General features: G+C 41.8%; 1 protein-coding gene across 4 annotated transcripts in view; it reads left to right on the top strand.

The window, feature by feature from the left end:
• Positions 1 to 1,057: 1,057 nt before the first annotated feature.
• Positions 1,058 to 12,240, top strand: part of TGFA (transforming growth factor alpha) — a 108,318-nt gene continuing 97,135 nt past the window's right edge. Inside the window, exon 1 of one of the 4 annotated variants that reach the window (XM_023224007.3) lies at positions 1,058 to 1,417. In XM_023224007.3, the coding sequence (XP_023079775.1) occupies positions 1,378 to 1,417 (40 nt within the window). In that variant the 5' untranslated portion in view covers positions 1,058 to 1,377. Of the gene's footprint in view, positions 1,418 to 1,506; positions 1,947 to 12,240 lie in introns of those variants that run through there. The other 3 variants (XM_023224008.3, XM_023224005.3, XM_023224006.3) reach the window with 3 other exon arrangements.

Genomic DNA, 12,240 nt, shown 5'->3' with positions numbered 1-12,240 from the left:
TGATTTATACTGGTGCTTCCTGCCCAAATGTTGAGACCAATGGCCTGGTGCTTCCTTCTTGAAACTAGGTTGCTCTACTTATATGAAACAAACTGGGCAAAAGTCAATGGTGAGAGCCTGAGCCTCCCCAAGTAAGCAGCAATAGATTCCCCAGGCCCAACACCCCCCACCCCCACCTCCAAGGAAATTGGATCTACTCGGAGCACCTAGGCCAGAGGAGGCAGGAGAAGAGGGTCAGTCCGTGAACTCTGGGTACCTGCAGAACATGACTCTCCCGGGTGTACTGTCCCCATGAGGGTCACCAAGGAATCTATGGATCTTCCACTCTTCGCCCAGAATGTTTTCCCTGTATCCGCTCCATATCCCCAAATTCCAGCACCAGGGGCCACCTCAGAGCCACAAATCCTGAAAGGACCACCCAGGTGACTCGGGCCCACACACCCCTCTTTCGGGGTACACTTGGTGGTAGGCTAGCAGGCTCTTGGCCTCAGCTGGTGGTGCTATATAACCAGATTCGTCATAGAGACCCATCTTTTATCAGCCCCAGGCCAGAAGTACGAAGACTGATCATTACGATGTGGCCTGCCTGGGAGGTAAGGCGGCAGGCGTTGCCAGAATTGATGGGGACTGGGGCACAGGTGGGAAACCTAGTTTAACAAATTCTTCATTGATTCGGGAACCGCTCTCCTTGAGCCAAGTCTTGGCAAGCGACCGGCGAAACTCGCGGGTCCCTTTCCTGGCTGTGTCCCCAGCCTCCAGCCTTCCCCGCCCCCAGAGATGCCCCAGGAGCGGCCCCTCGATGTAGGTAACGGGCGCCCGGGCGGCTCCGCTCCGCCGCCTAGAGCCTGGAAGCCGCCACTGCGGCCCAGGACAATCCGGCTGCGCGGAGCGAGCCGACCCCGCACGCCGGAGTCTGCTGCCGCACGGCGCTGGCAGTCGGGGGTGGTGTCTGAAGTCAGGCGCTTCCTGCCTTTTCCTTGGCCCGGGTGCCCAGCTCGCGCCGCCAGGCTCTGGGATCCCAGGTCGCCCCGCCCAGCAGCCCGCGCCCTGCTCGGTGCACTCAGCGTCCCCGCCCCTTACCCCAAACCCCCACCCTCTGTGCCCTCTGGGGGGCACCCCCATCGGGGCGGGAGGGGGGGGTCAGCCGTGCCCCAGTCGCCGAGTGGCGAGGAGGTGACGGTAGCCGCCTATTTCCGCCCGGCGGGCAGCGCTGCGGGGCCAGTGCCAGCAGAGAGTCGCTCGGTCCTCCCTCCGCCCTCCTGCGCCGGGGGCAGGCCTGGTCGTCGCCTTTTCCCCCGCACCGCGGCGCCGCTCCGCCACTCGGGCACCGCAGGTAGGGCAGGAGGCTGGAGCGCCTGCTGCCCGCCCGCCCGTAAAATGGTCCCCTCGGCTGGACAGCTCGCCCTGTTCGCGCTGGGTACGTACGCTGGCTGCGGCGCCCCCTGCGCCCCGCGACACCCTGCTTCCCCCGGTCCCCGCCGAGCTCCCCTTTTGGGGGGTTTCTGCGCCCGCCTGGGAGAGTGGAGAGAAGCTAATAGTCTCAATGGGTTGGCGCCTGGGAGGCAAGGGGAGTCATTAAGAATGACAAAGGGGACTGTCCGGTCGAGCGCCCAGGCTTCCCCGGGAAAGTGGCTGCCTGGGCCGTGCCTGAGAACGCCTGGGAAGGGGAAGCGGGTGTGAACGGGCTTGAACTTTAATCCACCGCGGCTGTGTGTCTGCTCAGACCTACCTGCTTACCTGGCCGCCTCCAAACCCGGCTCAGCCGGCATCGCTGGCGTGTAGACTGGGCCGCCTCGGAATGGGGGCCGGCGTCTGACGCTCTGGCCAGGTCTTGCCTGCGCCCCTTTGGCACCCCCTGCGCACCCCTAAGCCCCAGCGACAAGCAGAGATGTTCACGATCCGCAGAGACGCCCTCAATCTCCTTTCAGAGCTCTTGAGCTTTGGGGGTAGGTTTTGGATTTTTGTGCGGATTAATGGTTCCTTTAATTAACTTTCCTGGGAGAAGTGGTTTCGGTGTCAGCCGAGGGCAGGATCGAAACCCTAGACGGCGCGTTGCCAGTTTCCTTTGAGTATGTCCTTGCCAATGAAGGAGGGATGGGGAAGGCGAGGGGAAGTTGAACCCCTCTCCCTGGTCGGGTCTGCGGATCGGTGAGTTCTTTGGCGGTGAAGTTCACAGGTCTGTCTGGACGCAGTGAGGGCGCAGCGCCGCGCGCCGCCTGGCCAGCTCTTGCCCCTTGTGCTGGGAGTTCTCTCTGGTGTTGAGATAGCTGATTAACAGTGCAGGTGTCCCGGTTATTGCTACAGTTTTCGGTGAAGTGAATTGTTCGTTCGATATGCCCCGAGTTTAACCCTGTATAGCATGCGGCTCGCTACAGGGTCGTTAGAGTCTGTGGAAAGCCGTGGAACCCCTCCCCAGAAATGCCCAGAGCCGCAGCCTCACCCAGCTCCCTGTTCAACGCCAGGGGGTTCGCAACCCCGCCTGCAACCCTGCCCTAGAAACGCCGATTAAAAACCACAGCAGAAGGGGAGGCATCCTCTAAGAGAAATACAAGGCAGTCTTGGAACCGGATGCTCCCAGCTACACCCTTACCTGAAACTCACCAGCAGGTGACATGGGTATGGGAGGCTTTTCCCCCACTTTTTTGAATAATTGCCTTTTTTGTGTGCATGTATTGACTGTTGCTCTGATTTAAATTTTAGAAAAAGCAATAAAACATTACCGATACAAGGGAAGCTTCCTGAATATAATTATCCCTTGTAGTGTTTTTGCAAATAATAGTAGTAAGTAGTAGTAATAATAACAGCTGACACTATTCGAGCATTTTACTGTGTGTCAGACACAGTCCAAGTGCTTTACATTTATTCATGCAGTTTTCACACCAACCTGATAAAGAAGGTATCAATATTATACTCATTATATAGCAGAGGAAATAAAGCACACAGGGTCCACGATTAATAAGTAGTTGGACCAGGATTGTCAAAGAACGTGGAAGGAATATGAACATGAAAAGTCACCTAACTTGTGGTGATTATAGTCCCATCTCTCAGTTTTGGGACTTTGCCTTGAAGAGAGATTATATGGAATACCCTGGAACTTGTTGTTCAATTGAGTTTCCTATTGAATTCCTGGGATCTCAAGGTGGTTATTCGGTAAAAATTAGAGGCAGGAAATGACGAAGGTAAGCACATTTGAGTAAGTGTTTGAAAGTTGTCCCTATACCCCACACTGCCATCCCAGAATACTCACCCACGAAGACTGCATTCATTCATCGTGTGATTTTTCTCCTTTGCCTGAATATTCTTTTCAGCTTGATCTTTGTTTCTTTCCTTAAGAAAATGATGTATAAACTTTAAAAGATTGATCAATATGTAAGAGCTGGTTCACACAGTTCCAAAATGTGAGCAGTTGAAAAAAGTGGAGAAAAAAAAAAGGCAGGAGTAATTTATGCCAGTGAGGACTCCTTTTTATTTACATGTCTTTAAAAGAAAAATCAAAGCTGTGAGTTCTGTGCATTTACTAGAACTGCTGCCTCCCACATATAGCTTTACTTTGCACGTTTCCTCCAAAGCTGCTTTCCCCTCTGATTTTTCTTAAATAGTTGAAGGCAGTTCCAGGAGAATCAACCAGTGTTCCATCGTTACCCAAGATCTAGGAAATCTTCGTGGGCCTAGTCTGAGAAGGAACAGGCTGTTAGGAGTCTCAGTTAATGTTTGATTACTTGGAACCTGAGCATTGATTAATGTTTTGAGTAAGAGAATGTGAAGACTGTTGCCCACATGGCAACACTGGAAACATAACCCAGGTTCCTGTGGTGGCTGCCCTCCCATGTCAGGTTTCCATCACTGGCAGGCAGACCGCACAGGGGCTTGGCACTTCCAGTTACATTTCCTCCTCTGTGTTCACGGAGCAAGATGTGTGTGTGATCTTGGGCAAGTTACTTAGCTTTTCTGTGCCTTGTTTTTCTCACCTGCAAAATGGGGATATTAACAGGGTTGTTGAATATATTTAATGTATATATTAAATATATATACCTGGTATGTAGTAAGAGCTTAATCTCATCATCATCATCATCGTCGTCGTCGTTGTCGTTGTTACTTTGAACCCCATAGAATTCCAGACATCATTGCAGGTTATATGAGTTGTATAACTGGGAGAGTTTGTAGGTTTTCATTTATCTCATCTCCAGGCTCTTTACCGTTCCTTCGAAAAATATCACCCAACCTAAAAACCTACCTAGGTAATTTCTGGTGAATATTATTTGGCCGATGACAAATTCAAGCAAATCTGGAGGTTCTTTTAGACATCATGAATTCTTTAATTTTTTTATGCAAAGCGTTTGTATCTCCTCTTTAATATTCAATGATCAGTTGTTTATGGAGGTTAGCACTAAGTTCCAGTTTTCTCGTCCGTAAAGTGGGAATAATAAAACTCTGCCCACCTCATAAGCTGTTGTAAGACTCAAAAGAGATGGTAAATATGGAAGCTATTTATGAAAAAAAAATAAGGACTGCACACAAAATGCAATTGATTTTATGATACAAAAATGGGTTTATAATCCAGAAATAAGCTTTATTATTTTTATAGCAACTCCCATAAGTAAGGACTGAATGTGGACCTAAAGAATGATATCATAGGACACGAAGTAGCCTTAAGGATGGGCAGAGGCGAAATAGATCACCTTCCCTGTTTAAGTCAGGACTGAGGGACCAGTACGGGAACTGAAATAAGACATTCATTTTCTCTATTACTGGACGTGATGTCTTTCAGAGTAGACAGTGGAGATTTTCCTAGGACACATGTTTTCCGTATTGGGCAGCTGTAATTAGGGAGTGTGCGCTTAGAACATGGGCTGTAAAGGTGAATATGGAAGCCTTGGAGGCTGAGTTTTCCATATTTGCTTTTCCAGATTTTGGGTTCCTCAGGATAAAGTGATCCTTCTGTAAATACTCAATGTCCCCTGCAATGGGGACTTTTCTTATAGGAATAAATGATGCTTCTTGTTACTGTTACTGTGGTAACATGAAAAATAGATGACTTTTCCATTAGGCCTATCTAAGGACCTTTTCAAAGTGTGTCTTGAACAAAGTCCTACTCTTTGCACTGCCCTCTAAAAGCGATGGGCAACGGGAAGAGGAGGTTTGGTGAACGGAAATGAAAATGGCTTGTACACACTGAATTAAGCATGTTGTGCTTGATGTCATACTCAAAACCTCTGTAGTATCTTCTACAGCAGGACTTACATTGGAATAACCTGGAGGGCTGGTTAAAATGGATTGCCAGGCCCTCTCTGCTGCAGTTGTGATTCTGTGGGTGGGAGTTTTGCCTGTCTAACAAGTTCCCAGGTGTAGTTATGTTGCTGATGGGGAGAGGGCAGAAGGGACACTTGGAGAACCACTGCTTTTCAGTCGGTTGCTATCAGGGAAACTTTTGGCTTAACCAATTGCATCTTACCTAAAGTACGTTCAGACGTTTGTAAATGCCACCGTGAATTTACAAGCTATTATTAAAGGCACTTCTAAGGCCTGTCTTGCTGACTAGGACAGAGTTAGCCCTCTCGCTGAGACCTCTTGATTTTAAGTGTTCTTGTTCTTTATCCATGGAAAATGTAACGACCCTAAGTTATTAAACTTAAGCTTACCAGTACTAATCATGTCACCTTTTCCTTTGGATTGCCAAAAGCTGACCATTTTTTTGCTGCCATTTCATATATTTTTAATCACCTAATTTAAAAATATGAACGTAGTTCTCTGCTAAAGGGCTAATATGTTTAAGATTGCACCTAGATAGAGGAAGATTGGGAGACTTATATGATGGCTTTTGGTTTCGTTTAGCCTTTTCTTCCCCCTTGGAAATGTCAAGTATAAAAATCTTTCATAGACTCAAGAAAGCCAGAAAACTAGACTACCAAAACCATCTCTTAGGAGCTCTTCAAGTTCAATGCACATTCCCTTTAGAATAACACTAAAAATCTAGGTAAAAACTGGGTAAAATGGTAAATTCTGCTAAAGATTACACATTTGTTGTACTGAGTATGACTTAAGAAATAAACAGTTGCTACCTGGACTTAGAAAAAGTTGGAAGTTTATTGAGATGTAATTTAATGTATTTTGCTAGTGCTTAAGAGGAAGCAAATTTGTTTCATTGAGATGGAATGTAATGTATTTTGCTAGTGCTCTAAGTCAGAGGAAGGAAATTTGTTTCACATGGAGCTGCTCCCCTAGTCAAGTGAGTTCTATGCCCAGCACTTTTGGCTTTAAATTTTGTTGTTGTTGTTGTTCTCTTACTGTGAAAGGCTTTCCGTTTTCTTCACCTTCACGTTTGTACCCTTGAAGTGTTTTTTGCTGGTTAGCGTTTCATCAAGACGGAACCCCTTTTTGTAACAACCAGGCTGCCATTGCTTCACCAGTTTTCATCTTGGAATGTGTTAACTTTTCCAGCTGGAAACCCCAGTATCAGAGCCCTGGCCCCACTGTGTTCTGGTTTGGATTAATGTTGGTTGGTGCTTAACCTCTCTCCTCTATCAATTTGAGGGCTTCTTCCTCCTCATCTCTGTGTTTGGCACCTCTGAGCACAGGCCGAGCCTCAGCAGGGACCAATAAGTATTTGATGACCTCTTGGGGACTCAGTGCAGGATACTCTGAGGTACTCAGTTGGCAAACACTTGGTGGTGTTCATGTTAATCCCGAAAAATTTTTTATTATGACAATCAAGGATGGTTGCATATAAAGTCTTGCATCACTAATACTGGTAGTCTTCAGGATGGTGTTTTATTGTTTTTAAAAAATAGATTATAATTTAATGTCTTCACAATTGCAAAAACATATTTTTTCTCTAGAACACTTGGAAAATTAAGACAAGTGAAAGAGAGTGTTTTAATGACCTATATTTCCACCACTGAAAGATAACTGATTTTTTGTTTTAGAACTTGATGGATCTATTCTTTATAGTATACTATTGATCTTTATGTAGATATAGATATCTATTATATAGATAGTATAATATCTATTATACTTGTATTATCTATTATATAGATAGTATAAGTATCTATTCTTATTCTATTATTATACTATTATATAGATAGGGCAAGTACTCTTTAAAAGCGTATATGTATTCCAGTGGGTTCACACTGTTTAATGTACTTGTTTTTGTAACTTAATCTTTCATAATAGTTTTTTGTTGTTGTTTTTTGTGTTTTGGTTTTTTTTTTTTTTTTTAGATGGAGCCTCGCTCTGTTGCCCAGGCTGGGGTGCAGTGGCACAATCTAGGCTCACTGCAACCTCTGCCTCCCAGGTTTAAGTGATTTCCAGCTAATTTTTGAGTTTTTAGTAGAGACAGGGTTTCTCCATGTTGGCCAGGCTGGTCTTGAACTCCTGACCTCAGGCAATCTGCCTGCTTCGGCCTCCCAAAGTGCTGGGATTACAGGCGTGAGCCACCACACCAGCCAACAAACATTTTTTGTGCCATTAAACATTTATCTATAACATTTCTAGTGGCTGGGAAATATTCCCTTGACTATATATATTATAAGGAATTTTGAAGCACTTTGACCATATAGATTTTTCCTATTTGTCACTATTATGAATATTCCATACATTGTTGTGGGAATATTAACTGATACAACATTTTTTTAAAAGTCAATATGGCAATAGCTACAAATTTTAAGTGGGTATAACTTCTGAGTCATCAATTTCACTTTTTGATAAATCCTACATAAATACATGTTGAAATGTGCAAAGAAAAATGTAGAAGATGGTGACTGTTGAATTGTTTGTAAGAACAAGTTGCTAGTACCACACTGCTACAATTATTTAAGGAGATTTCTTAAATCCTTTATTTTTCTATGTCAGTGCAATGATTTACTAGGTAGCTATTTAAAAGATCTAGCTATTAAAAGGTTTTCTGGCCAGGCAAGGTGGCTCACACCTGTAATCCCAGCCCTTTGGGAGGCTGAGGCAGGCAGATCACTTGAGCCCAAGAGTTCAAGACCAGCCTGAGCACCCCTCCCCCCAATCTCTGCAAAAAGAAGAAAAAAAAATAAGCGGGATGTGGTAGTGCATGCCTGTAGTCCCAGCTACTTACTCGGGAGGCTGAGGCTGGTAATCACTGGATCCCAGGAGATCAAGGTTGCAGTGAGACATGATTGAGCCAAAAAAAAAAAAAAAAAAAAAAAAAAAAAAAAAAAAAAAAAAAAAAAAAAAAGGTTTTCATTGGGATGGAGGGAGGGAGCAAGTGTTGAAAAGCATGGTACCTATTCGGCACCATGCTTACTATCTGGGTAACAATGAATTGTACCCCAAATCACAGAATTGCACGATATACCCATGTAACAAACCTGCACGTGTACCCCTGAATCTAAAAATAAAAGCTGACATTAAAAATAAAAATAAAATAAAGTAATGAAGGGTTTTCACAATACACTAAATTTAAAAGGGCAGGTTCCAGTACTGTATGTATAGTAGAGTGTCTTGCTCTGAATTGGTTAATTTTTTATAAGAAGTATATATTAAATCTATAGTGCCCAAAGTCAAAGAAGATAAGTAATACAACAGACATTCTTGTACATAAATGTTTGGCACAGCTTTTAATATTTTGAATAAATTTCTAGAAATTGGCCTTTTCTCTCACTTTCTTGACTCTTCCATAACACTGTAAGTTAGATTTAACATTTGCCAAGTTGATTGGAGAAAAATGAACTCAGCCCAGTTTTCGTATCTAGTATTTGTTAGGGTCAGTAAATTGGTTGGACATTTGTCGTTTTGCTACTTGCATCTTAACCTTTAAAAACGTTTTCCTTATTGATTGAGCATCCTTTTCTTTTCTTGGAGTTTTATAATAACACTTTATATGAAAAGAATAATAATCCCTTTTCAATCATATATTGCAAGTATTTTCCCCCATTTATTTTTTATCTTTTACTGTTTTGTTTATGGTGTTTTGACATACCTAAGGTTTTTATTTTTATGTAGCAGAAACTATACATCTTTCCTCATTAGCTTTCTACCGTTACTTATATATTTAGAAAAACCTTTTCTTATTCCAAGATACAGTCAATGTTTTCTTTTTTTCTTAGAATTCTTTAGTGGTCTCATATGTTGTAATATTTTATCTATAATTTTTCTAGAGTATGTTGTGAGATGTAACTCATTTTCATTTTTTTAAACAGTCAACCAATTATTAGTCTCAAATGCTATTTATGGAATAATCTACTATTCCCCCTGTGGTTTGAAATTCCATTTTCTTCATATGATAAATTCTGGGTTTTTTTTAAACAACTAAAATCGTTTCTCCGTAAAATGATAAGAAATGGGGCATACTGTCAAATAGGAACTAAGCACACAAGACTTGGATTCTCACAGACTCTGGATTCAAATCTCAGTTCTGCCTTACTAGCAGTTTCAGATGAGACACACTATGCTTTCTTCTTCCTCTTTAAAGTCTCCTTCCAACATTTTTACAATTTTTAATTATTGTGGATACGTAGTAGGTATATATATTCACAGGGCACATGAGATATTTTGATATATAGACATGCAATGCGTAATAAACACATCAAGGTAAATGGAGCATCTGTGACCTCAAGCATTTATCCCTTGTGATACAAACAATCCAGTTATACTCTTTTAGCTATTTTAAAATATAAAATTAAATTATTATTGACTATAGTCCTCTGTTCTGCTATCAAATACTAGATCTTATTCTTTCTAACTATTTTTTGTACCCTTTAACCACCTCTACTCCCACACCGTCCACTACCCTTTCCAGCCTCTGGTAACCATCATTCTACTCTGTCTCCATGAGTTCAACTGTTTTCATTGTTAGCTGCCATGAATAAGTGAGAACATGTGAAGTTTATCTTTCTGCGCCTGGCTTATTTTCATATGCTAAATTCTTAAGTATTGGAATCTGTTTATGGAATATCAGTTTAGTTCTATTATTTTGTATTTTTGCCCTTACTGTGAATTTGTTCACTCATTTATTCTACAAATTTCATATTTATATCTTATTTTATTCATATTTATATCTTAATGAGTTTTGTTAATTCTAACAGTCCTTCAGTTGATCCTCTTTAGGTTTTCTAGGTGGATGATCATTTAAGTTTAAATAATAATAACTTTGCCTCCTTCCTTTTAATATTTTAATCTTATTAAATATCTTATTTTAATCTTTTATTAAATATTAAATTATTTATATTTTAATCTCTTCCTATAGAGGACTTTAAGAGCATGGTTTCTTAAAAGGCAGTAGATTTCCTTGTATTTTTCATGGCTTCACAGATAATGTTTGTGCATTTAATAGTTAAGCATGAAGCTGACTTTTTGACTATATATACGTATATATACACATATATTCTTTATAATGTTAAAATATGTTTCTCATCATAATTTACTAAAAGAGTTGGCATTTTTGTTTTGTTAGTTTTTTAAAGCAGGAGGCGATATGTGTGGGATTTTTTCCCCAAATGTTTTGAGGACATCGATTGACTCAATTATGTTAAAGCCACCTTTAAATTCTTGAAAGAAACCCTTCTTGGCTGTGTGGTATTATTCTCTGTATATACTGCTAGATCCCATCCATTATAAAGTATTTGGGGCTTTGTTTTCTTTTTTAGATTTTGATATCAATATTATGTCAGCTTTATAAAATAAACTTTAAAGCATCTCATCTTTTTTGTGTTCTGCCAGTTGAAGTATCAGGGAAACCAACAGTTTTGTGAAGGCTTCAAAGAAATTGCTATGAAGCTTCTGGCCTGCTCCCTTTTTAGTGGTCAGTTCACATTTGCTACTTTTTGAGTCAGTTTTGGTAATTGTATATTTTCTTCACAGTCTATTCAACTCAAATTTCTAAAATTTTAGCATAGATTTATAAATGAACTCCTTTTAATTAAAGACACTTTTTTTGTATCTGTGGCCCCAGTTAATGTAATGTTTTTTTTTTTTTTTTTTTTGAGACAGAGTCTCTTTCTGTTGCCCGGGCTAGAGTGAAGTGGCGCGATCTCAGCTTACTGCAACCTCTGTCTCCTGGGTTCAAGCAATTCTCCTGCTTAGCCTCCCAAGTAGCTGGAATTACAGCTGTGTACCATGCATGCCCAGCTAATTTTTGTACTCGTTAGTAAAGACGGGGTTTCACCGTGTTGGCCAGGCTGGTCTCAGACTCCCGGACTTAAGAGATCCACCTGCCTCAGCCTCCCGAAGTGCTGGGATTACAGGCATGAGCCACCATGCCAAGCCTAGTTAATAAGACTTTAACCAATGTGAAATAAAGTAAGTATCAAGGCCCCCAAGATAAGACATATTTTAAAGTTTGTTTTTCTTGATGATATTTGTGTGGGGGGGGAACCTTTCTTTTATTTTTTGTTTTTATTTTTATTTTTTTTTAGGCCGAGTTTCACTCTTGTTACCCAGGCTGGAGTGCAATGGCGTGATCTCCACTCACTGCAACCTCGCCTCCTGGGTTCAAGCGATTATCCTGCTTCAGCCTCCCAAGTACCTGGGATTATGGGCACCTGTCACTATGCCCAGCAAATTTTTGTATTTTTAGTAGAGACAGGGTTTCATCATGTTGGCCAGGCTGGTCTCGAACTCCTGACCTTAAATGATCTGCCCACCTCGACCTCCCAAAGTGCAAATACCCTTCTTTCAAATAAAATTGAAGGAAAAGTTTCATAAGTAACAGTGTTCCCATAAGCCCAGGTTATTTGTAGTTTGTTTGCATACATGCATATACCACAGTTGTTATAGCAATGCCAGTTCTGATTTGGAGAGTATATGACATTGTAATTTGTAGCTGAGGCTGCTAAGCAGCATCTTGATGCTTTGTTAAACTTTAAAAAGCTTAAAAACCTCCAAATACACTTTAAAAACCTCCAAATTTACCATCGTGCCCATTAGGTGCACAACCAATGCTTATATGAGAGAATTTATTGTTTGTTGGTTGTTTGTTTTTTGTTTATTTTCTGTGTTGTTTTTAAAGTCAGTACTTCTAGGTTAAAATAGTAGATTCTTACAATGAGACCATATCTTCAGCTTGGGTTCCTTAGGGGTTTTACTCTGAGTTTGAATGAGGTCAGTAAACAATTCTCCTGGGCGCTGAGAGGATAGATGTACCTTTACTCTTTTTCGTCATCTCTCACCAGGTCTGAGGCATTCTGTTTGTAATTACTGTACTTCCAAGAGGCAGAAGAGATTAACTGGCTAAATAGTTCAGGTAATGTGGTCACACAAAAGCGGCTGAAGCTGATA

Source organism: Piliocolobus tephrosceles, chromosome 15 (genome assembly GCF_002776525.5).
Source record: "Piliocolobus tephrosceles isolate RC106 chromosome 15, ASM277652v3, whole genome shotgun sequence".
Taxonomy (NCBI): Eukaryota; Metazoa; Chordata; class Mammalia; order Primates; family Cercopithecidae; genus Piliocolobus; species Piliocolobus tephrosceles.
The sequence above is the reverse complement of the archived record's forward strand: the minus strand, read 5'-3'. Positions and strand labels throughout refer to the sequence as shown.